The sequence below is a fragment of the Colletotrichum higginsianum genome, chromosome 1 (assembly GCF_001672515.1).
Source record: "Colletotrichum higginsianum IMI 349063 chromosome 1, whole genome shotgun sequence".
NCBI lineage: Eukaryota > Fungi > Ascomycota > Sordariomycetes > Glomerellales > Glomerellaceae > Colletotrichum > Colletotrichum higginsianum.
The window spans coordinates 4,675,725-4,700,281 of NC_030954.1; the positions used below are offsets into that span (position 1 = coordinate 4,675,725).

At 56.6% G+C, this 24,557-nt stretch overlaps 5 protein-coding genes across 5 annotated transcripts; 1 reads left to right on the top strand and 4 right to left on the bottom strand.

Annotated features, from left to right (window-relative positions):
- Nucleotides 1–606: 606 nt before the first annotated feature.
- On the top strand, nt 607–1,581 carry CH63R_01377 (uncharacterized protein; the record flags this gene model as incomplete). The annotated part of the gene is made up of 4 exons (XM_018296352.1): nt 607–634; nt 701–769; nt 824–1,151; nt 1,209–1,581. The coding sequence occupies 4 exons, from the start codon at nt 607–609 to the stop codon at nt 1,579–1,581; spliced, it is 798 nt and encodes a 265-aa protein (XP_018164714.1).
- Nucleotides 1,582–2,623: 1,042 nt separating this feature from the next.
- Nucleotides 2,624–5,790, bottom strand: CH63R_01378 (alpha-1,2-Mannosidase; the record flags this gene model as incomplete). The annotated part of the gene is made up of 3 exons (XM_018296353.1): nt 2,624–2,918; nt 2,996–3,999; nt 4,054–5,790. 3 exons carry the CDS (start codon nt 5,788–5,790, stop codon nt 2,624–2,626), a joined length of 3,036 nt encoding a protein of 1,011 aa, XP_018164715.1.
- Nucleotides 5,791–9,002: 3,212 nt separating this feature from the next.
- Nucleotides 9,003–14,457, bottom strand: CH63R_01379 (Map kinase kinase kinase; the record flags this gene model as incomplete). The annotated part of the gene is made up of 3 exons (XM_018296354.1): nt 9,003–9,126; nt 9,179–12,954; nt 13,006–14,457. The coding sequence occupies 3 exons, from the start codon at nt 14,455–14,457 to the stop codon at nt 9,003–9,005; spliced, it is 5,352 nt and encodes a 1,783-aa protein (XP_018164716.1).
- Nucleotides 14,458–17,222: 2,765 nt separating this feature from the next.
- CH63R_01380 (Glycoside hydrolase family 5) lies at nt 17,223–19,626 on the bottom strand (the record flags this gene model as incomplete). The annotated part of the gene is made up of 3 exons (XM_018296355.1): nt 17,223–17,873; nt 17,930–19,180; nt 19,243–19,626. The coding sequence occupies 3 exons, from the start codon at nt 19,624–19,626 to the stop codon at nt 17,223–17,225; spliced, it is 2,286 nt and encodes a 761-aa protein (XP_018164717.1).
- Nucleotides 19,627–20,843: 1,217 nt separating this feature from the next.
- On the bottom strand, nt 20,844–23,062 carry CH63R_01381 (Hexose transporter; the record flags this gene model as incomplete). Its single annotated transcript, XM_018296356.1, has 4 exons — nt 20,844–22,153; nt 22,210–22,521; nt 22,581–22,862; nt 22,957–23,062. The coding sequence occupies 4 exons, from the start codon at nt 23,060–23,062 to the stop codon at nt 20,844–20,846; spliced, it is 2,010 nt and encodes a 669-aa protein (XP_018164718.1).
- Between the last annotated feature and the right edge of the window lie 1,495 nt (nt 23,063–24,557).

Consider the following 24,557-nt stretch of genomic DNA (forward strand, 5'->3'; position numbering starts at 1 on the left):
CTTGCAAGTCTGGAACATCTGTTGCCAGAGAGAGACAAAACTAAGTCCACCCTTACCCTGACTTCTCTTCCTCTCTCCCTCCCAGCCATCCCAATATTCCAGCCCGCATCAAACCACTTCTTCCCGACCCGACCTTGAAGATCCAACCCGCACTCGTTCATTCACTTCAACACTTCCCACTTCCACACTCCTCCTGCCTGCCGTCTTTCCCGTCCTTCATTCCCGACGACAGCATCGAATTGGAAGTTTGTTTTTGTGTCTGACAACAATCGTCAAGTCTCTCTAATCGCAGGCCCGACACCGTCCCGCATTCCTCGCGGTGTTCTCCAGCAATCCACACCATCCGAACCCAGCAAGCCCTATCGCTTCGTTCCTCCCTATCCAGGGCGACCAAAAACACGACACATTCTCACGAGCCTCGCATTCCTCAACGCGCGCATCTTTCCCGCCAGCCATAAGGAAAGACACGCCGCGTGCCAGCGCTGAGAGTGCCAGGACCAGAACCCCTCCGTCGCTCCGCTACAACGGAGGACGGCGTGGGCCAAGCAACTACCAACTAGCCCATCTCTTGGGAAAGGTGTGGACGAGTAGGAAGATACAATCAACATGTCGAAATTCCAAGTAGGCTGGTATCGTAAGTTGTGCCCCAAATTCCACTTGAGTGAAAGCTGAATGCAGGCTAACATCGGATCTTTTCCAGGGTTCGTGCCGTTCCTGGGGTACCACCATGTCTTGATGATCTTGATAGCCATCGCCATCATCCTTCTATGTGGGTATTCCCAATGCTATGCGACGCAAACCGTGTACTGACATATTCTCGCAGCTCTACTGTTGGCAGGTTGCTCTTCATCATCACCTTTGATACCCGATATTTTCCTTCTGTCACTGTACTATGACAGATATACGGCAGTACCGTCCACGGCGCAAGTTGACTATAACGTCCACACGGCCATCGAGAACATCGCTGGTGACGCCCGTCTTGCTTGCCGCGTCGGTTACTTCGGCATCTGCATCAGCCCCGATGGAGGCAGCTGGCTTTGCAGTAACAACGCTACCGCGCTTGCCAATGAGGTGTCCGTTGATCAGGATCCCCTCAACCTGATATGGCTCGCCGCCCAATTCAAGGATATGATCGTGTTCCCCTACCTCATGTAAGTTCAGCCCCCCGCATCCTGTGCCCAAACATCATGTACTGACTCGCTCACCAGCATCATTGCCATCATCTTTGCCTTCGTCTGCTTCCTCTTGCTTGCCACGTTCCCTGGCTGGCATGAGGAGGAGGACTCCGAAGGTTCTGACCGCGAAGTCAAGCCGTTCCCCTCGCGACCCGTTTCCCAGATCTCACTGGCAATCATCTTCATCGCCTCCATCTTCATTCTCGTATCTGTGTTGTGGCAACACACCGCTTCGGTTGCCGCGGCTATCATCGCTCAAGATTTCGGAAATGGTGCTGTCCGCTCCGGTGTCGGTACTTCCGCCATGGTCCTTGGTTGGTTCAGCTTCACCCTTCTCATCATCGTCACCATCGGTCTATTGGTCATGATCTTGAGTATCCGCGTCCTAAGCCAAATGGTCGACTAAGCCAAAGCGCATTGTTCGAGCCGGGCACGAGGCGACATATGTGTAGAAGATGGGTCCGAAGTCCCAAGCAAGAGAGCATGGGACCTTGTACATGGAGGGAGTTTTCGGGGAGGGCACTTTTCAAGCCCTCTTCCCATCAGCACATTCATCATCCAGCACAACAAAAGACCATCAGCATCAGGGAAATCGGCGTTGTATATTGCGATCATGTTTTGCTTTTCTTCTATTTTTGTCTCCTGACTTTTTTCTACTCTGGGCTGGCAAGGGGCGGGGCGACAAACCAAAGTACCAGTCTGCCCCCCGCCATTTTTAATGTTGTTTGCACTAAGAGGCAACCGAGAACGAGAATGAACGATAGACAAGCAGCAGCAGGCCCTCTTTTTCTTCCAAACGAAAGAAGGAAGAGACTGGATATATCCGTACCGAGCCAGAAGAGGTCGGCCGGCATGAAGGGGCATGGAGGAAACGACGTCAGACGCAAGGGAACACGGGAAATAGGAAATGTGTAAGGGTGTGTCATGAAACGCATCATGACGGAAAGAGTCTCCGAAGCCAGACGAAAGGCGAAGATGAGACGAGTGAAGGATATGAAATTGAACATGACAAAGAATCAACAGGCCCTTCGGTCTCGGCCTCGCAAGCTTCGTTCTCGTGATGTGGTGCATACAGTGAGAGGAATTGCGGCGTTGGACAAGGATCAGAACAGGCCCACCGGTTGGCAAGACGTGGAAGAACGCAGGGAGAGTAGTTCACACAGTTGGCTAGCAGTGCGTCAATTGCTGGCATTCGTACTCTGGACCAACCGTATTCTTCCAATTCTATACAATGAAAACCCCCCAACTCAGTACCAACCAAGCAAGGCCAACTCGAAAAGGACGCCGCAACGCCATGGTGGCCACCACCCCGTGATATCTTATGCAGAACTTCATGCTCTCTGTATCTGCCTCTTGTCTCTCTCTCCCTGTCGCTGCCATACATGCTCACACACGGACAACCCGTAAAAACAAGCGCGCACTCAATTATTCTCTCCTTAGAGAAATCATTAGACGGGCCGCTTAAACGGATGCGCCTCCGTGTTGAGCACCCAATCGTCGAGACTGATGACATCAGGCGTTGAGAACAAGAGGTAAAAGTATTTGAGCGTCTCGGCGACCCAAAAGCTCTCCATCTCGTCCACGGGCTGTGGCTCCTCAGACAGCACGTTGTCAACGGCGCTATTGCCGTACTCTGTCCGCGTCGCCTTGATGATAGCCTCCCACATCTTCCAACCCTTCTCCTGCCATTCGGGATCGCCCGTGATGCGGTACATGTACCATACGGACTCGATAGCCTCAGGCCTGATGAGATGTTAGCTTCAGAAAAGAAAAGAAAAGAAAACAAAGACAACATTCGCACGCGTAGACGGATGGCTTACCGAAGAATGTACCGCCGGGAGTTGATATTAACGAAACCAGGTGGGATGTTCTCGCGCTCCAGCTTATCCTTAATGTACTCTTCATGCGTGAGCGGCTTCGGGTCGGGGGACTCTGCCTGTTCTTCGACCTTGATCTTGCCCACAATACCACCGCTGGCCGGCGCATCGTTGGACACGCCGTCCGTGTTCTCGGCGCTGTTCAGATCAAGCTTGTCCTTGAGAGAGTTGTTGGCGGCCTCGTCGGCAGATGCCTTGCGAGGATCTTGGGATGCGGGCGGCGCAGGGTCTCGCTTCTTCAGCAAGTGCTCATCGACGTTGGAGGGAGACTTGTTGAGGCCAGGTTCGGGAGCGGGGTAATCGGTCTTCTTGGCCGATCCCAATTTCTTGGGTTCGTCCTTGGGGACGTGAATGTCGGCGAGCGGGTCCTTCTTCTCCGGCACAAGGGTCTCTTCCTCAATGGACTTCCCCGTGGGGTTGTTGTCCGTCAGGTCGGCCTTGCCTCTCTCCACGGACTGCTTGCGGAGCTCATCCTGCTCCTGCTTCTTCTCACGTTGTCTATTCTCCCAGGCCTCCACCTGGGCCTCGCGCCAATCAGCAGACGGGTCAAGGTGCTCCCACCACAGGGTCTCGTTCCAAGGGCAGCTCTGCGTAGAAGCGCAGGGCACAACAGAAGCACCTTCGGGCATGATACCAGAGGGCATAGATTCGTAGGCCCAGACGCAGCCGTCGGTGAGTTTCTTGGCAATCTCGACATCCTCAGGTCTGTCGAAGATCTTGCCTCCCAAGCCAAACATGCCGCCGATGAAACATGTAAGATGGGTCACCTCGTACTCGGTTCGCAGGTCGTTCTCGGGGTCGCCACTGGTGGAGACCTTGGCCGAGAAGAGAATGTCTCTCTCTTTGGGGACCATGGGTCTGTAGAGCAGCCATTTCTTGACAGCCTCAACTGTCTTGATGTGCATCGTCTTATACTTGGGTTCAAGGCCGCCAAGAACGAGGTATTCCTGCGGCGACTTAGTGCGTGTCCTGGTCACAATTGCGAAGGGGTCAAGACTTACCTTTGGGAAGTACTCGTAGGTGGAATCTTGGCTCCCGCCCATGCTATACTGCTGGTAGCCCCAGCCACCGGGAGCCAGGCCCTGTTTGATGCACTCCCACGAGGATTTGTCCGGCGTTGTGGGAGACGGTCTACGGCCACTGTTACCCGGGTAGATGGGTTGCTCGTTTACCTTGGGCTCGGGGAAGGCCTGCTTCTTGTCGATATCCTTTGCGTTTTCCACCACGGTCTCGCCATCTTTGTCGACCCCGACGGCCCGTTTCGCAATCGAGTTGGCTTCGGGTTCGCTGCCGTAGCTCTTGGCCACGACGGTCTCCTGGGCGGTAGCGGGCTCGCGTTCCTTAGACTCGCTGAGACGGGCGGCGGCGGCACTCGCACTCGCAGCAGCAGCTTGTGCCTCTTGGTACGCGATGGCCTCGGCAGTCCTGTTGCAGCCGGAAGCATCGAGCTGCTCGGGGAAGATACCGTCGATGGCGGTGCCGCGATTCTGGAGGTCCTCAAAGGCATTGGTGATGCGCGCAATGGCGTCGTAGTACTTGTCTTCGCCGGTCAACTGCGCAAGGCGGGTGAACTCCATGCTCATTGAGCCCAACTCAGCCACCCCGACGGTGGTAGCACGGTGTGGCTGGGATGCGTACTGGGGCTCCCAGTTGTAGTACAGGATGGGCATGCGATTGGGTGTGTCGAAAACGCCCATCAAGATATCGGCGAGTTCGAGGGCCTTGTCCAGCAGCACTTTGTATTCGCCCTTCTTGCCGCCGCTCACGTCGTAGGCAGCAAGCAGACCACCGAGGTATCTGATGATTGTTTCGAAAACAGGGATATCGCGGCGGGTCGGGCTGTAGGTAAAGTCAATATCCTTTACAGCCTTGGCGGCCGCATCGAAGTCCTCCTTCATGCCCATGATCCAAAGCGTGTCAAGACCGTCAACGAGAGTGGCGGCCCAGCCGCAAAACGGGTCGCGGAAGCGGCCACTGACGGGCGAAAGCTCGTCGTGCATCCAGGCGAACTTGCGGTATCCGCCCCATGAGCGCTCCATCTCGGCCTTGACCAGGGCCAGGCGCTTTTCGCGCTTTTCCTTGGCGGAGTCCGTCTCGGGCTTGAACGCGAATTGAATCTTGGGTATGTCCTTGGGTTTGCCGGTCGGGAGAGGGATGATCTCGCCCGTGGGGACGGGGAAATGCTCCGAGACCTTGTGCCAATGAACGCGCGAAGTAGAGATCGACTGGTCTTCCGAGACGTCCAAGTTGGGTCGGCCGGGGGGGTTCTTGGGGTGAATGTCGTCGTCGAGGGAGCTAATCGGCCCCTTGGTGACCTCAGGCTTCTTGGTGACCTCAACGGCCTCGTTGGGGGCATGAATCGACAGCGTCGGGCCGGACAGCGTCTCGGTGGGCGCGGCGGGCTTTACTTTCTCGGTCTTGAGCTGGGGAATCTTGACTGTCGGCCTGGCCGTCTGCTTCTGGGGGTTCTGCTCGGGTTCGTCCTCCTCCTGGTCGTGGGGGTGTTCGTGATCGGGCGGCGGGTTGTTGTTCAGGTGCTTGTTCGAGGCCGGATCGTTTACCGACGGCGGCTTCGCGGGTTCCTTGTGGGCGGCCTGACCCTTTTCGGGTTCGCTGGGCTTGAGGGTGCTAGCGTTTGCTGTGTCATCCCATTCGGGGCTCTTGAAGACCTGGTACAGCATGAAGACCATGACAATGGCGACGAGGAGCACGTAACGGCTCCTTCGGCGGGGCATCATGGCTACTGGCTCGCCGGAACGAGTCTTTCAAAACGAACGATTCGAGAACGACGTCGATGTCGCGTGCTACACTGCAAGGATAGCGCTGAACCAGTGATCCAGGGGCCGTAGGGTCTAGCCAGGTAGAAAAGCAACAAAAATGATGATGGCAAGCTAATAGGGTGTCATCTCTCGGATTGCGAAAAGGTCGTGGTTCGAAGGAAAGCCACGACGGTGTAGAACAAGTAGCACGAGAGCAAGGAACGGAAGAATGGGAGGGAAAGGGAGGCCACGGGGATGGGACGCGGCCAAGTGAGAGCGGAGAGTAAAGACGGCGAAAGAAGAAATGGCCAAAATGAAGAGAAGTGAGAGAGAGCCACGGAAAGGAAAGGTTAGGTGACTGTGGTCAATTGGACAGGCAGGTACCTAGGTAAGACAGGTAAGGCACGCAAGGAATGGGGTACCCTAAGTACCTAGGTGTGGACATGTACGAAGAGAGGTTGCCATCAGGGGGGGGGGGGGGGGGGGGCACGGAGCTCGGCCAAGATGAGTCCACGTCTTCTAGTGCCTACCTATGTAGGTAATAACGCAACAGACCTTCCGGAGGCAAGCACCTCCTCGGGTTGTTGGGTAAGATGCTCGGCAGAAGAAGGGTACCAAGGATGGTACGGCTACTCCCACCCTGCGGTGAATCTGAACACTGGGACTCGCTGGCGGTGTTACATACGGCCACCTAATTGATACCTGGGTACCTATGGAGCATTGGGGAGGCCTGCGGATATGCGTAGACATAGTACAGGATGTTACACTTCACTACGCTACAGGTACGCATCTAGAGGACAAGATTTGAAGAGGACAGCAAAAGCCAAGACACAAGATCTGAAATAACTAGTCTGGGGTTCGACACGATTTTCAGTCTCTCCCAACTCTTCTGGGTCCGAGGCGGGTGGGGGGGTTGTGTTTTTCTGTCAACGTGGAAGAGGCCCTGGTCTGTCAGGTACTGCATCCGTATCGGACCCGGTTTCTCCTGAGTCCTGGACCTTCGGGCCGGTCAGGGTCCCGTCGCCGCAGATCTCTACATTGCCCCATGTCTAGAGTCTGCAGATGGTCTCTTCAATGGTTCTCACCAAAGAGCTCCTTAGGAGCAGAAACGAACTGTCTCCCCGTGTCTTCTTGTACCCCGGAGTCGGACACAACCACGCCGCTCGGCTTACCAGAGGTAAGAGGAAAAAAGAAGAGAGGAAAAAACACTTTCAACGCAGACTGGCTTCCGGGGCGGGTTGCACCTTAGGTGGTAGGGAGGCAATCAACTCGTGAACCGAAGCCAGGGGGGTGGCGGTGGGAGGGCCGGTTCACCCTAACAGCGGGGGCCAGACGGATCCAGCTGGACCTTATTTTCCACAGGGGGGCTCGGGAAAGGAATGTGCCCTTTTACCTGATGCACCTCCTCTCCAGGGGAATATGGGTCGAATGACAGTGCTTCCCCGAGTCTTTTCTAGCCAAAAGTTGTTTCTATGAGGTAGGTAGCATCGACAAGTCGTGCATAGGCCCAATGTGTGTTTTCCCAATGCGTTCCATCCTTCTCAACCGGCTGTTGTCTTGGTCGTCAACCCCGCTGCACAGCGAACATAAGCTTGGCTTTTCCCGCCGAGGCGACAGTAGGCAGCGAGGTGCATTCGGTACTCCCTCCCTTTTTTTTCTTTTTTTTTTGGACCTCTTCTCGGTGCTCCCGTGACGCCCATTGGCAATCAAACCCCCCAAGGGACAAGGGAGGTCTCGCGTTGCTGGAGCTGGAATTCGAGCACGTAAAGATGCCCACCCCCTCCTCCCCGAGATCCCCGAGGAGAACCAGTACATGACTGTTGGCACATACACATTGGTAGTACTCTGTACTCCTTACATAACCAAGCTTTCCTTCTTCAAGACTGTCCACAATACCAACAAGAAACATGTCTGTTGTTTAGCATCCCAAAACCCGCAGTAACTCACTGGGGTCCCGCCGGTCAGAAACGCCCCTCTCTCAAGCTGAAACATTCAAGCTTCCGTCATGAATTCAGTAGAGAGATAAGGACGAAGAAGGGAGGGACAAAAATGACAAATCTGCCGTCATGACATAACGCAGCGACAGGAAACAAAAACGAAAAAAGGCGTTTGAGTTTTGGGTCTGAGTGAGTGAGTGTATGCCATCGCTTCGGACGGAGCGGGTAAGCAAGCCGATCGGCCTGTCTTTCAACTTTCCCACAGCAGAGCAAGGAACCGCCCTGCCTCTGCCAGATCTCCTCCCGAAGTCGAGCACCTTGATGGAGGATTCCCAAGATCTCACGTTCTCATTGACTTTTTGTAAACGAGACGAGACGAGGAAGGAGGAAGGAAGAAGGGAGAGGCCCTGTGACCCGACACGCGCGATGCAGGTCTAGCTCGCGGCGTGTTGGACCCTGCCCGTTTCTCTACCTACCCCAAGGTACCTAAGTACGGTAGGTAATATTAGGTGCTTATGAACTACTGGGCCCAGTGCCGCTTTTGCCGTCATGCACGCGACTCTCATGTGACATGAAGGGAGAGAAAAGGGCTGGGAGAATTCGACGGTGCAGGTGACCTTAAGCCGGTCTTTTCGGGAAGGTGGTGATGGATGTCAAGCTGCTGTATGTACCTATGCAACGTTGCTCCTCCACAAAAAAGGCGACGCCGGCAGGTTCCTCCTGGCTTCTTCTCGAGTGCCTTGATCTCCTGGGCAACGGATCGAACGTACTACTGTCTGGCGATCTCGGGTTGTGTCGCCGGTTCCAATGTTTGTTGAATGAGACGGGAACAGCCTGTTTTGCTCCGTCTACTCTACCACAGCGCCTAGGTACGAATGCTGCATAGGCAAGTCGACATGGAATCCTTCGTCCCCAATTCAAGTGATGATCCTCGAGAGGTGTATATACCGCAGCAAAAGAGCAAACCCGCTTGCTCTCAAAATCCAATAAGCTCCTTGTACGACGGAATCAACATGACGCACTCGCTCAGCGAAACCGTCGAATCCAATGCATTTCCCCGCTCATGCGCCATCGCTGCAAACGTCCCAACGAGCGTCCGGAATATATTTGTCCTTGCAAGATCATTTCCTTCCACTCCGAGGAAGCAAAGCTCCCTTCCTGCCCGGGAACCAGATGACGCTAGGAAGCTTATCCGTCCCCCACCTTTTGCCTCCCTATCAGCTGCTGTTTTCCCCATTGCAGTCTCCGTGTCCCCTAAACGTCTTTGCCGCGGATCTTTGAGTAGAGCTCGGTATCGAAGAAGTTGTAGTTTGGGTCCAGCTCGCAGAAAGGATGTTGCGACAGCAACACATCTGCCGTGGGCCGCTCAAGCGGGTTTCTGTCCAGCGTTAGTCGCGTGTCTTTTCGAACGTCCCAAACCACAAACTTACACAGTGAAACAGTCCAGCATAAAAGCGATGGCCAGTGGACTAATCGTTGCCCGAACCTCGTCGGGGATTGGCGGCGTCTCGCCGTTGGCGATCTTGTAGATGGCTCCCACCGCCTCTTCCTTCGACCAGGGTCGCCGACCAGCGAACATCTCTAACACGACACATCCCAAACTCCAGATGTCGACCTTGGCGCTGTAACCCTTGCCCTCGGAGCGAATCACCTCCGGCGCCATCCAGAAGACGGAGCCCTGCATCGAGTTTGATTTGTCGTTGCCGTAGATGTTGTCCGTTTTCTTCGAGATGCCGAAATCAGAAATCTTGCAGGTCCCGTCAAGGTCCAGCAAGATGTTGTCGGCCTTCAGGTCACGATGCAGGATGCCTTCCCTGTGGAGATACGCCAGACCGGACAGCATCTGTCGCGTGAGCGACGATACGACCGACTCCTCAAACTTGCCGTGCTTCCGCAGGCACGATCCGATGCTGCCACCGGATATGTACTCGAGAAATATGCTGATGGATGTCTCTTTACGCTCACACCCAAGATACTGCACAATGTTGACGTGGTCGAGATGCTGCATCGTTTCGATCTCCTGGTCGAGGGCGGCTACCAGCTCGCGCATCTTAGCCTTGTCTCCCTGGGCCGCCTTGGGGTTGACCTCGACTTCCTTGACAGCCAGGAACTCCCCAGTCGTGGCATTCATGCCGAGATACACACGCCCGTAGGTTCCCTTGCCAATGAGCTGACCCTTGAACCATCGGAACGTCGTTTGGCGCTTGGGAATGGTGTCTTGAGGAATCTGCGGCATCACCATGCTGCCGCGCTGATCCGGGCGGATCTGCACAATGTTGGCGTTGAACATCTTTGTGCTCTTCCGCCTCATGAGGGGCGATGTGTTCTGAGTAGACTGGCCGGGTTGTGTTGTCGTCGTGGTGAACCGCTTGTTGGCCTCGTGAGCGCCGCGAGCGACCTCACGGATTGACTTCATACGCCCAAGACCGCCCGAGCGTCTGACGCTCCTTTGCGCGACAGACGCGACCGAAGCGGGGCGCTCAAGTGCCTTCAGAGTAGATTCATCCGAGCCCAGCGTGTCGTTATCGTTGTAGAATGTTCGGTTGCTACTGATGGCAGTACGAAGGCTCGGCGTTGACTGGACAGGCGGCGGGGGACGCGCAGGCGCCTCTTTCTCTTCGCCTTCGGCGATTGGCGACGGCGGGTTGGCCTCCGCCTCGCCCTCTTCTAGCACTGGCAGGTCGAGATCCAGGTTCGGGAAGAAGTCGTCGAGGTTGTTGATGAGGGCATCCGTGGTCGGACGATTGGCCCAGACGTCCTTCTCGACAAATGACTTTCTCCGGCTTAGCTTGCTGTCCTCCGACTCCCAGTTCTCGGAGGCGGGCGTGTTCGGAGTCCTTCGCGAGCTCTTGCCGCTCCTGGTGCTCGCTGCATCCTCCTCGCCTTCGGGTGTCCCGTTCTGGTTGCCACTGCCCAACGACTTGGGCGAGTTGAAAGACACCGAAAGCTGCTTCTTGGATCTGGACGTGTTCACAGTCAGGTTGGGCCGCTTGTCGCTCGACTCATCGGACGAGTCGTCACCGTCAAAGATGCGGGTGATCTTGGTTGGCTTGCGAGCCGATATGGGGATGGCAAACAGGCCATCATCCGAGTCATCTCCCGAATCGTCATTATGCTGAGGCGCAGGCCTCTCAAAGTTGACGTCCGACTCGAGGAAGTCAAAGTCAGGCCCATGGGACTTACGACGATGGGGTGGGGGTGGTGCACTTGGCGGGGGGAATTGTGGTGGGTTCATGGTGCTGGGGCTGATCTCTCGCGAGGGCACTCTGTGTACTGCTGGGGTTGTTTTAGCTGCCATTCCATTCTTAGATCGCCTTCTCGGCATCGGAGTCCCCTCAGGGGAATAATCCGGTACGAAAAAAGGCATGTTCCCACGGCTCCAGGTGAGGGTGCCGGGTGAACCAGACAACGCCGACTGGGGACTGTCTCGACCCGAAAAAGACTTGGCAAAGTCGACTGATGAAATAGCTCCCTTACCTCTGTCTGAGTACTCGCTGCCGAGGACTGACTGCGAAGATACTCGATTAGGCGACTTGGACCTCCGGTTGGCCGTGGCGCCAACCGCTCCAAGACCTCTGCCCATGCCGACGAGCGCTGCGCCAATACCGGCGACGGGCTGGCTCGACGTCTTCTTCCTCCTGTCTCCATTGTTCTGCCCGGGGAGCTCCATGTCCTCAAACAGAGTAGAGGGTCGTCGAGGCGCAGACAAGCCGTCCGACGATCGTAGAGAGTGGCCCGACTTCCTGCTCAGGGAGTTGGCCTTGAGCAACGTCGCCGATGGATCGCTCGGTGGCGCGGGAGGCTTCCGCACGGGGAAAAGCACGTCCGGCTTCTTGTCCTCGTACGGGGACTGGCGCGGCTGGTCAAAGTCGACAGTCCTTCCGTGTATACCGTACGGCGTGGTCGCGCTCTCCGGCGTGCTACCAGGGCCGGCTGCTCGTCGTCTTTTCTCAAGGTACTCGCGCTGCTTCCGTTCCATCTCGGCACGGTACTCGCTTGCCTCTTGCGCGAGCATTTTGTCATCTACTCTCTCTCCAGTCATCGTGTTCTGCCTCGACGTCGGCGGAGATGAACTAGACCTCGTGCGGGACACACCGTTGAGACGATTGTACGCCTCCTCGTCGAGGGACGTATGCGACTGTGTGCCGGTGGCGTTTGAGAGGCCCTGAGGCACAGCGCCAGTAGGACGAACGAAGAACTTGAGAGATCCCGTAGCGTCTGCCCTGTGTTTGCGGTTGTTGAGAAGCTTCTGGTCGTCGAGGGGGTTGTCATGGCTGGACTTGCCAAGCTCGGTGAGATGAATCTGAGAACTCGTAACATCTGTCAACCCCAGATTGCCGCAGATGATCTGACGAAGCTCATTCGCTGACTCGGCTTCAGTGATGTCGCACATGCGATAGTTGTATCCGTCTGTGGTGGCCAACACAAAGACCCTGTTCGGCCCAGGACGCCTCGACTTGGCTGCATCCTTCTCGTGAACGTCGACGCTGGAACCAGGTCGGAGGTCCAGGGAAGTCTCGCTGTTGTTGCCGAAGCGCGAACCGAACGAGTGTGGCTTAAAGTTGAGTGCAGGGGATGTCGGTGATTCCATGTCATCAGGGCTCGGGAAGCCATCCTCCTTCTGCTTCTTCTTCCTCGACAAGAAGCTGAGGAAGCTCTTTGAGTCTTTGGCGGAGGAAGGGGGTTCGGTGCCGGCAGAACGGTCTCCATTGGACTCCTGTGGCGATGGACGGCCACCATCTTGACCGAGCCGGCGGGTATCGCCGTTGTTGCGGGTCGCTTGGATGATGTCTGCTATGTTCATGCCGCTGCGCAGCATCTGGCTGGCCTCTGGGGGCACGCCTGACCCGTAAATGGCTGCACTCGATGACACGGAATCTGTGCTGTTTCTCGACCGGTGTCCAAACTTGGTCGAATGCGGGGAGGCCGACGTTTGACCGGCGGACGAAGGAAACAGCGATGCGCTCTGGGGATTAGGACTGCCGTTGGGGCTGTCGGTCCGCAGTGGCGGCGGACGGAACGTGCCATCGCCGGACTCGCTGGCGTTGGGGCTGTGTCGGCGGGTGCCATCGGCATCGAGTTGCTTCAGGACGTTTCTGTGGTTAGAATCCGAACTCATGGAACTGTTCAAGGTAGGCATGGTCGTGGACCTGGTTTGCGAGAACCGGCGTCCGCCAAACCCAGGCCCGGGCGCCTTGATCGGCGTCTGCCGTCCATCAGCCTTCGCATGTTCACCCACACGGGTTATCATACTCACGTTGGGGGATTCTGCCATGTCCGTCCCAGCGCTGGGTAAGCTGTTTCCGTGGCTGACCGACTCCTTACGGCCATGCGACAATACTTTGGAGGGGTCGGCTGGCCGGCCCGTCACGATGCTTCGTATAAGACGTCGCATTCTCTTGCCTTCCTCGCGCTCCCGCGGCTGGTCCCATCCCGTCCCGCTATTTGTGCACTCGACTGCCAACCTTGGGTAGACTTGCTGGTGCATCATGCCAAAGTTTCCTCGGCCGCCGTGTGCGCTACCGAGCTCGAGGAAGTGGGCGCCATGTAGGTTCAGTCCCTTGAACGTCTCCTGCCAGTCCTTGGAGAAATGGTTTGCGGCGAGCCACATCAAGACCTTGTCCAACGGCCATTGGGCTGCCAGGTCCATATAGTTACTTGACGCCACCGTCGCATTCGATGTCGTCGACAAGCCGCGACTGTGCATGGCTTGTGCGTAAAGCCTATCCCTCCCCGACATCTCGTCTTGCGGCGTCGTCATGGCCGTGTCGCCACTGGCCTGGCTGTTGGTAGGCCACGAGTTCTGGGACGTGGCCGAGAATGTGGCCGAGTCGTCGAAGCCGCCCAGCCCCGGTATGCCCACTCCTTCGCCATAGGTGTCGCCTTGCGGTATGTAGGTGGCAGACATCTGGCCGTGGTCGTTGGGTGGGGGCGGAGGCGGTATTGAAAGCGTTGTGCCTGTCGCGACTTGTGCATGCAGCTTGGGGTTGTAGGCCTGATGTTGTCCCGGCGGGGGAGGGGGCACGTTGAAGCCGCCACGGCCATCGTACATGCGTCCAAAGGCACCGTGCCACGGGGCCTGGCCGGCCATTGCGCTTCCCGGCGGCGGACCTGGCGGCGGTGGCAGCATCATGCCGGTTCCACCTGTGGCGCCGGGGGCAGATGGGAACCTCGGGGGAGGAGGAGGTATCGACATCATGTTGTTTATCTGGCCCTGGACGGGTGGTGATATGGGCGGCGGCGGCGGAGGGACCTGGAAAGGCCTCGAGGGGTCGGCCGACGAGGCATGTCGTTGGGTGTTTTGATACATTGGCGGCGGGGGAGGGAGCGGGCCAGCTCTGGTAGCTGGCCTCGCTGAGTTGAGCCCAAGAAGAGGAGTGGTTGGGACGGAGCTCGCAGTCGAGGCCCTCGGGCGAAGACCGCCGGCGGAGAGATAGTTGGACGAGGTTCTCGGCTGTGGGTACGGTGATACGGCAGATGTGCTACTTGCTGTTGGAGGAACGGGTCTGGTCGTCGCAGTGGTCGCGGCCGTCGTCGTCGTCGTCGTTGTCGTCGTCGAGGTATGGCTCGGCAGGTCGTTGACGTTGAAGACGAGACCGTTGATATTGTGAATCTCGTCTCTGGATCGTGGCACGGAGGGGAATGGGCTCGAATTTCGGTCGTGGGTATCAGATCTGGTTGCAGAACGCTGGCGCGAGCTGCTACTCATGGTATGTAGGCCAGGAATGGTTGGAACGGTATGGGTACGCGGCACATGGCAGGGGTGGTGTGGGCCTTTTTAGAGAGTGGTCATATCGTGAAGCGGTTTGTGGATGCGGTGCGGCAAACGTTGTGGGCCTTTTTAGAGAGTGGTCATATCGTGAAGCGGTTTGTGGATGCGGTGCGGCAAACGTTATGCCGGATAATGGATCGTGTTGGTCGTCGACTCGGGTGTGTTTTCACTGCTTTGGGATTCCCCTACTCCGCACAGTCTTGGTGGTCATCGACTGGCTCCGTCAGGCTGTGGGCATGGAATGTGGGAAGAAGAAGTAGACCAGGACAGCCCAGCAGATGAAGATTTTGGAGGGGTGGGTGATGTGCGAATCCTAGGTAGCAACAGCCGTTCGAGCGTCTTTCAGCTTACGGATGCGGATAAGTCGTGCAGCAGAGGCGCAAAGAGGGAGAGAGTGTGTGAGGGCAGGGATGGGGACACAGCGGACGGCAGCGCGCTTAGAGGGCGCTGTTGTTGATCTCTAGACTTCTGAGGAGGCTGGCGCAGACGATACATACAGTACAAGACTGGCCAGGACTGGCGTGGAAGTTAGTGTCGGCTCCAGCTTTGGCGTGGCGTGCGGCCTGCGACGTGCGTTATCCCACGCAGGTCTGGCGGGGGGGCGGATGTGCCGTGCAGATGCCCGGGCCAATGAAGGCAATGTGATGAGGGGGCAGAGGAACAGAGGCGAGTATCCGTAAATCGTGGACAATGGGCTGCCGAGCGTGGTCGTGGCTAAGTGGTGATGCAGTCGTTACTTCTTCGGCAATGGGCAACCAGGATAAGCGATAGCTGTGGATGAGGATGAGGATGAGGATGGGCCAGACGGTACGGGATCCGCGATGTGATGTCTCTCGAGTGTTGTGCTATGTTGTAGCGATTTCTTCTTGTCCGTTGCTCCACCGAATATACACGCCCAGCTGGACCGAGTGCAGTGCAGTGCAGTGCAACGCAACAACCAGAGCAGAGGGAACTGCTGTTGCCAGTTGGACACTTTGGCGGCACCTGCGCCCTGTACCACTTCTTCATCTCACTCAGCTCAGCATCAGCATAAATTCCCAATCGTTTCTCGACGGCCGACACTCAGCACTCGCCACTAAAGAAAACACAAGATACAACAATGCGGATACTGTTGTACCAAAAAGACCACCATAGGCGTGCGGCCCATCTATTTCATTTTGGCCTTGCTGCCGGCTGGGGGCCCTTGGGCCGCCGACGGGGCGGGTGTCCCACTTCGGCTGCCCCCTCGCCGCTATTACACGAGCAACTCATTTAACTCATTGAAATACCAGGCGCAATGAACGGATACCGACACTCTCGAATAGCTTCAAGACCGTTTTCGCGAGATGAGCCTGTGTCCAGTTTTTCCCTGTTGCAGCTCCTGTCTCTGCCCGTGCATGCCAATGAACACGTCGCAACTTGCTCGATACTAATATCGATAGTCCAGGCTCGGACGACGTGCCCAACTTGCTTGCAACCAGCCTTCCAGCCAACGACTTCAGAGTATCTGGCTACGGCGGCGGTCCACAGGCGGGGAAACCCGTCTCGCAAAGATGCGGCCAGCCGCCTCGGCCCCAAGCTCCCTTATTTGCCAGAACCCGCAAGCGCCAGACCTGACCTCCTCGTTGCCTCTCGCGGTCTAGCGCCCACAGTTCACGAGCTTCCGGGCGGGTGGGGCCACTGGCAGTGGAACTGGCGGGCACCCATGCTGGAGCCTACCTATACCAATGTGGTTAACCAACAGCTTTTTGATTATCAAAAAAAAAAAAGATTCCACTTCCTCAACGTGGGATATCATCTCGTCTTGTCTCAACCGTCACACCACTGCCCTACATTGTCATGCCTCATTTAGACCTATATCAAGAGGTCAACAAACCCGTCCCGTCAAATCCGAGAACACCAGGGCGCAGTCGACGCCAGACACCTACCGCTGAAACAGGCAGCCCACATGGCTGGGTATCAAACAAGCGCTTCAGAGACACGCCCGTCTTTAACTTGCCTAACCCTAAGAGATGACGGTTGCGACACCCAGTCAGTCCGCCGTCGACCGAGACCTAATACATCAGTACAGAGACATATCTGCCTGCCCAGCAGGTATGACAAATCGAACATCCATCCCCGCGGGTCCACATACCAACAACCCGGGCGCGGCCACATCTCCATTTTCCATAGGTAACCCATCAGAACATACCCAAGGCCGCCGTTGTACAAGAACTTCCCAGCGTGCACGGGCCGCCCGCCTGCTACCCGCTCACCATTACTCTTTGATTGCCCTCGCGCGCTGAGAGCGCATATCGCAACATGAGACGTCCCGGTGCGGCACCGACAAGAAAACTATAAATGCAACCACTTTCACTAGGTACCTACGCGTGCCGCGGCCCGCTCACATGCGATGATGCGCGTAGGCCCTGGGCCTGGGGAAAACATCAGACGAGGATGTCATGGATACATGCGTCACGTCACGAAGCCCATGCAGCTCGGTACAAGTGGCCCGTACTTGACATACAGTGTGCTTCCTACCAAGCCCAACGTTAAATTTAGGATTGGAACAAGACAAGTGAAATATCCAAAACCTCATTGTATCTAACAAATCCCATGCTTGCCAAATCCCTACTAGCCTCTCATCCGCAACCTCATGGGCTGCGCACCACCAACTCTGCTCTATACGCGTTGTAGTCTCTCTCTCTCTTTCCCTGGGCACAAAACCAGAAAACCGCACAGGATTACATGACGCTGCAGTTGGCGTAGTTCTTCTGGCACTGCTCCAAGTACCCCATATCCTCCTCGGATCCCTCGAGGACGTTATGCTGCCTTGCTAACCCCGTGACCTTGAGCGTCTGCACACCATCGGCGTGCCACCACTTGAGCTTCTGCACCAACGGGCCTTCCTCGTCGTCCGTGCTGATGGCCCACTTGCCCGAGCTTACCTCGACAGTGCAGTTGTCCTGCGGGTAGTGGAACTCGGGCAGAAACACCACCGTCGGCGCCCCCTCCGAGGGCGGCGCCGACGCCTTGAGCTTGAGCGTGAAGGTGCAGCTGCGCAGGTCGAAGCCGTACTGCAGTACATCACCCGCCACGACCCACGGAGAGGGCCGGACAAAGGCCTCGGCAGCCCGGAGGCCCGGTGCGTTGGTCAGCTCGGGGTCCTTGGACGGCGCAGATGATATCGACGGGTTAGTGATGGTGTTTTGAAGGTTTTCCGGCGTCACGGTTGACTCGTCGGGCACGTCTCTGCTCATCGAATTGCGCTTCAGGTCCGACGACGGGTTGGGTGACGGGCTGCGGGGGAGGGGTGACATGGGTAGAGTCTTGTCGTCCAGTGAGAAGACTGACAAATCCTCGCCGTTCCAAAGGTCACCATGTTGGTGTGTGTTCTGGCAAATATCAGTGAGCGTTTAAAAGGCAGCCAGCCACCAGACAAATTACGCACCTTTGCAGTGTAGACCCAGAGGCAGTGACCCTCCATACCCGACCCTTCGGCTCCATAGTAGTTGGCGTCCAATGCTGCTGACTGGTCCGCGTAATCGCCCGTCTTGTACGCCTTCTTCTCGCCCATGTCGTACGGGATACCAAACTCCGTCATCACGCAGGGATGGTTTCCCATGCGTTCCAGGCCTTCCTGGCGCAACGACGCCAGCTGGTCTTTGAAGCAGTTGCGGATGGCCGTCTCGCCGACCTTTACCGAAAGGGCCTCGTGCCAGTACCTTCCGCGCAACACGCCGACGACATCCACATTCCACACCCTGTTCCAGCGTTTTGTCATCAAAGTAATGCCGTCGTACCAATGAGGCGAGAATGCCATCAGGGGGTCATCGTCCTCGGTGCCCTTGATCTGAGGCGGCAGCTCCAGCGTCGGGTACTGCATCAGCATGATGCAGTTTTTGTGTATCGGCCGGATGGCGTCTCTGTAGAGACGGTATGAGTGCATGAAGTAAGTATTAGTAAACTCCGGATGGTCGATGGACTTCCCCGTATTGGGGTTCTTGGCGAAGTAGTTCTTGTTCACCAGCGTGTCGGTCTTGGGGTCCCAAACGCCGTGTTGCGCCCAAACGCACTCTCCAAGCTTCCATCCCTCGTCTCGTTTCCACCCGTACCTCGAATCGTCGTAGTCGGCGGGCAGCCAAGCCATCTCGCCGTGGGGATCCACCAGCGAACGGCCGACTTTATACGGGCCCATACCGCCCATATCCCACGTGTCCACCTCGCACGCACGACCAGAGCCGGTAAGGAGAGTCTGCCAAATAGTCGGACACGAGCCCTTCTTCAACTTCTGCGCATTCGGGATGACGCTGATATCTTGGTATCCCACAAGACCGCACCCCGGCTCGTTCATGCTCTCCCAGCCAATAACAACGTCGTTCTCGAGGTCGCCGGCCTCGTGTATGCGCTTCGCGAGATGGGCGCATGCCGCCACGAAGTGGCCCTGCAAGAAGTCTTGAATGTTGATGCCGTTGATGATGCACTTGGGCGCAAAGTCCTTGCCGCCAAAGTACATTGTGAAAATGGTGGCCGCAGCGAGGCGCCAGTAGTTGGTTGACCAGATCATCTTGGGGAACTCTTCGGGTTTCGGGTACGTGTTGTGCACGATGGCGGCTTCGGTCGCGGAGAAGCTCTGGGGGTTCAGGCCGCAGGCGTAGATCGTCCACATGGGCGCGCCAGAGCCGCCGCAGAACCTAGACCACTGTTGGTGGTGCCGTCAGTATGCGAGATTTGCGAGACAATGTGCAAAAGGACAGGACATACTACGTCCTGATGGGGGTCCATGAAGATGTAGAAGCCGTAATCCTTGGCTATCCTTAGAACCTCGATCGTGTGCTGAATCCATTCCTCGTCGTAGCGCCCCGGACCGGCGGCCTCGATGGCTTCCCACGTAAAGATATAGCGGATGGTGTTGTAGCCGTAGCGCTTTATCCTCGAGAAGTGAACGTGGGCCTCATCCTTGGGGAACGGGCGGTTGTGGAACTTGACGTTGTCGCCGTCAAAGAAGTCGTGGCCAATGTGGGAGGGCTGGTCGGGTTCGCTGGGCAACTTGGCGTCGGCGGCGACGTTGAGGCCTCGAAGCACGACTTGTCTACCATAGCTGTCGCGGAACTGGCCATCCTCGATGGTCAATCGAAACGACGACATGGCGAGAGAGCTCTGGTTTAGAGATTGGCGTGTGTGTTTCCCGGTCTTTCGTTTCTCCCACTACCTAGCCAAAGGACGATATTCAGAAGCGCGCGTGTGTAGATGAGAGATTGTTCCCGCTTCGAGATTGGAGACACTCGAGGAGACGTCAACGGAGCGGACGGGTTACCCAAGGTCCGAGATTGGAATGGGGACGATTCGATGACGTCCTGGGGGGGAGGGCCTGATTAGTTGGATGCGCGCAATGACAGTGAGAAACAGTGGGCTAACAGCGGTGGCTTCTCAGACCAGCGCAGTACCTTCAGCGACCGCCAAGCACTAATCCAACGGGGGTGTTTTGGCGAATGGAGGAGGTACGAGTTTAACACAAAGGCTTGGCTTGCACTTGGGTAAAAGAACGCAACCAAATTCCCCTCCCCCAAAAAAAGGAGAGAGAAAAATAGAACGAAGGAGCCTATCTAGGTTCATATACGGCTCTACGATTTGTAAAAGCTTCAACTTGCATCACGCGCCTCTTCGGTCGCCACAGCGCCGCCTTTCATCTGAACGCCATGCAGAGTCCGTCATGCCATGGCTGGCGACAATGGCTTGAACAGGGAAAGCGTCTGCGTGACTGCACAGCAACTGCTGCCAACTTTGGAACCTTGTTCATTTTGAGCCCGCTCGTTTACGTGTTCGACAGCGGAGCCAACCGCCGTGGTCTGTGGGCGCCCGAAGCGGACTGACGGGGCGTCCGTGGCGCCGGCTCTCGCTTGAACTCCGGGTCGACGCCGCCAAATATCCGGGGAAGCAAAGAGCGGAAATTGGGTGGGTCAATTCCCCGAGGTATAGATACCTTGAGTGCCTTGTGCTTGATTGTTCAGACAAGTAACATTTGCGCACTTACACCGACCGGCTGAGCGCACGCTGATGACGAACACTGATGGTATGCCACGCCACTGAAGTTCGAGAATCGATTGCCAGTTTGATGGCTTCTCCTTGTCGTCGCTGCGCACACTCAAATGCGTCGAAGCAGCGTCTAAACAATCACAACATATGAGACTGGACATCACCGCAGCACGGTTGACTCGTATACGCGTATCCGTAAAGGCGATGAAGAGACGGGTTAATTTCACGCCAGAGATTCGACCGTAGACGCTTGAACGACAACACCGCAACTTGCTATAGTAGCCACAACGTGTTCCCACAACTCCATCCACCTAATTTACAGCATCCTCTCAAGCATGTGTGCTGTCTCTGTCCGACTCCGAGCTGTCCCTCCGTCCCGTCCCCTCCGCATCTTCCACACGGGACCTTTCTCCTCTAGGCCCCCAGATCAGGTCGATGTACAAACTTGGCTTAGCCTGCCTCTTGCCCAGGAAGTACCGCTTGAAGAACCACGGTAGGTACTGAAACACCTGATGTCGTACAAAGGTACGCTTCGAAACGGCAAACACGAGATCAAGATCCTCGAGACTCCGCCTCTTCGTCTCTTCCAGCAACAGAAACACGAGTACCAACGCGACGACGTTGAGGCCCGCAAATAGGTACAGCGACCCGCTCCGCCCTAGACCCGAGTAAATGCTTGGGAAGAACATGGAGACCAGACCAGCGAAGCCCAGGTTGACGGCGATGGCGACCGCCGCGCCGGCCTCGCGATGGGATAACGGGAAACACTCGGACGCGTAAGTGAACGGGATTGGGCCCAGGCCGGGCGAGTATGCCGCCGCAAACAACATGATGAACAGCGTCACCACCGCGACCTGGGGGTCACCGTCGGGGATATTGAATGACACCCCTGCGAGCAGCATGAAAAGCGCCATTGCTGGCAGTGTCAGCATAAGCCACTTGCGCCGCCCCAGCGTGTCAATAGTCCTGATGGCGGGGAGGCCGAAGACGAAGTTGACGGCGCCGTAGCCGAGGCTGAAGATCATTGACACCCTCTTATCCACGCCGACGCGGTTGAAGAGCATGCCCGAGTAGAATGCCAGCACGTTGATGCCGCATAGTTGCTGCGCGAGAGCCACCGTCGAGCTGCTGATGAGCGCGTTACGGAGCCGCCGCCAGAGGAAGAGCTGCTTCCATTGGCGGAAGAACCCTGCGACGGTCGCCATGAAGCCTTGCACCGGCTGGGAGTCGGCGAAGTCGCCGCTGGCTGGCTCCTCCTGCTCGAGCGACTTGTGGACCAGGTAAATGTCCCGCAGCGCCTGCAGCTCCGTGTTCCTCAGCCTCCTGAGGATCTGATAAGCTCGCTGTGGGCTGTAGCTCGGGCTCGACACGCGCATCAGGTAACGCGGGCTTTCGTCGCAAAACCAGATAACAAACGCCAGCAGCGCCAGCGCAGGTACCATGGGGGCTGCCACCATTAGTTGGAAGGTCAGTCTCTTGTTCGAGTCAGGCGTTGTGTCGAACATCAGGTTGAAGGCGAATCCAATCATCATCCCCGCGGCCACCCATAGTTGCCACGCGAGGATGGATGTGCCGCGCCAGAAGCCGACTGCAGTCTCACTGGCCAGAATAGGGGTGCTGACGGCCTTCAGACCCATTCCTTTTTTGCCGTCCGTCAGTGGTGCTTGTTCTCGAGGGAATCATCATTGTGCTCACCGATTCCATTGACCAGACGGATGCCGAAGAGCTGTTGCCAATTTGTGGCAAAGGCCGAGGCGAGCGAGCTGACAAGGATCAAGAAAGCCGCTACAACCATGCCTCCTTTGCGGCCCAAGTAGTGGTTCACAGGAAGTGCCAAGGGACAGCCCAAGATCGCGGCGAAGAAAAAAGGCGACGCGTTCGCAGCCCCGAGTTTCCAGTCATCGACTCCTGGCTTGGAGTTCTTGTTTCTTCCGTCGACAACCAGCGTGTCGAGACCGAACTCTGTATCATATAACGACGAGCCATTAAAGGAGGCCTGGACATGACCTGGATTTTCGTCAGCACCCCCCGTCTCCAAGAAGGGAATCGCGATATGGGAGGGCCACCTTGCAAAAATGCCGCGAGGGATACTGTAATGATAATGGTCCACATCCCCTTCTCACTGAACGGAACATCACGTTCACGTACAAGCGCCCGTTTCTCCTCCGCCGTCAATTGGACTGGGAGCTCTCTGCCGGCACTCTCGCTGGGGTTTCTGGCCACTTCGTCGTACAGTCTGATGTCCTTACCCACGCGTGCGGCTCGGAGAAGGGCCGCCGTATCAACGTGCAAGGTTGTTTGGGCGAACGACCTGACATCCGCTTCCAGTTGGTCATCCGTGTAGTCAGCTAGGTCGCGGATTTAGCAAAAAGGGTTGAATTCACATCAGGTCCCGTCGAAACAATGCCATTCAATCCGAGTGTGTAAGCGGCGTAAACGTACCGAGAGGGTTATCGATGACTGCTCGGTCATTTATCCGGCGACGATGAGCCTGCTCGGCCAGCCGCTCTTGGCCAGAGTGGGATTCGACCTTTCCAACGGTGTCCATTTCATACACGACGTAGCTTCGATGGACGAACCAGGTGGTGAAGTGAAGACCGAGGAACTCGTTTCGGTGATGAAGTGATATCAGAGGAAATTAACACAAGGCTGAGATCGGTCACGAGCCAGGCCCGTCCATCCCGGAGATCAGTCCAACGATTGCCGGGTGGTTTCGTTCATTTAAGACTCGCCATTTGGCAACGAATGCGGGACGACGCGAACCATCGGTCAGGAACCAAGACTCTTGGGTCCGCCATGATCAAGTATCACTGTATCCTGCCCCTCGTCTCACTAGAGCGTGTCTTACATGTCGCCTTAGCTTCCCTCAGCTGGCAGAGCACTATCAGATGGCAAGCCATGCACGAGGCCGTCATCCAGGTCCTTTCGGTGAATGATCGACGTTAGACTACAAGTTGACTCGTAAATGCCCCACGCGGACTGGCGTGAAGTCCTACGTTCTCATTAGGGCTGTGGTGGCGAACCTGAACTTGGACCTCCCTCTCATACTTTCGGACAGACCAACTGACCATCATGAGTTTCGTGTCCATGACTATAAGCCACGCGGCAGCGGCGCCACTCTTTCATCAGGAGAACGCCTTGGGCAACTCGGCTCTCGAAAAATGACTCTGGTTAAGAAAACCGGTGAGGGAAACGCCTCGTCACACCCCCCCCCCCCCCCCCGAAAGCCTCGTCTCGGGCACAAACAGGACGAAACATCCTGGAATCTCAATTCCTTGCAACACCAGTCCCGGCGCGCGAGATCAGGCTGCAGATGCACTACGCCAGGCAGCAGAAATAGAAGGGCTTTTATCAAGCCAATGATCGTCCTCACCGAGTGTATTTTGCAGGGTTTCAGGGCTGCGCTTGCAGATCCCAACCATAGTTATTCGTCGTGGAGGGAACAAACATTTCGACCAAGCGGGGCGACTGGATTACAGTACTCGGGGTCTCGCTGCACCATGGATGCGGCCCTAACCACAAGTGTGCCCTTGGCGATCGGGATGTAATAGAGGAAGCCCTCTTCATCCAGCTGGCGACAAGACAAGCAGCAAGCACACCATCTGAGCTGCTAGCGAGCCCCTTCTTCGCCTTGTCATATTCCAAGTGAACCCTGTCTTCCTTGTTTCCCCTTCTCTTGTCATGTCGAAATGTCTTTTTCGGTGAGAGTAACACTGGACACCGAGGGCTTGTTGGTTTTGATCTGGAGTTGTTCAATGCCATTTTTCTATTCGTCGCCAGCCTAGCCTCTTACCGCAAATCCACGGCAAACCCCGGTCGAGGTAGGTTCATACCCCGCGGGGTGCAGTGGGTATGGGATCGGCGGGCAATGCTTGATTATTGGAAACGATCCGTAGGCTAACAGGGTATCGGGGAACGGGTGGTTCTACTCTGAGGAAGGCAGCCCAACATCGGCTGAGCGGGAGGGTCACACATGGCGCAGTGGTTGCATCTTTTGTGCCCATGAGAGCAGTCTCTGTGGCCATGCCCCCCCTCCCCGGATT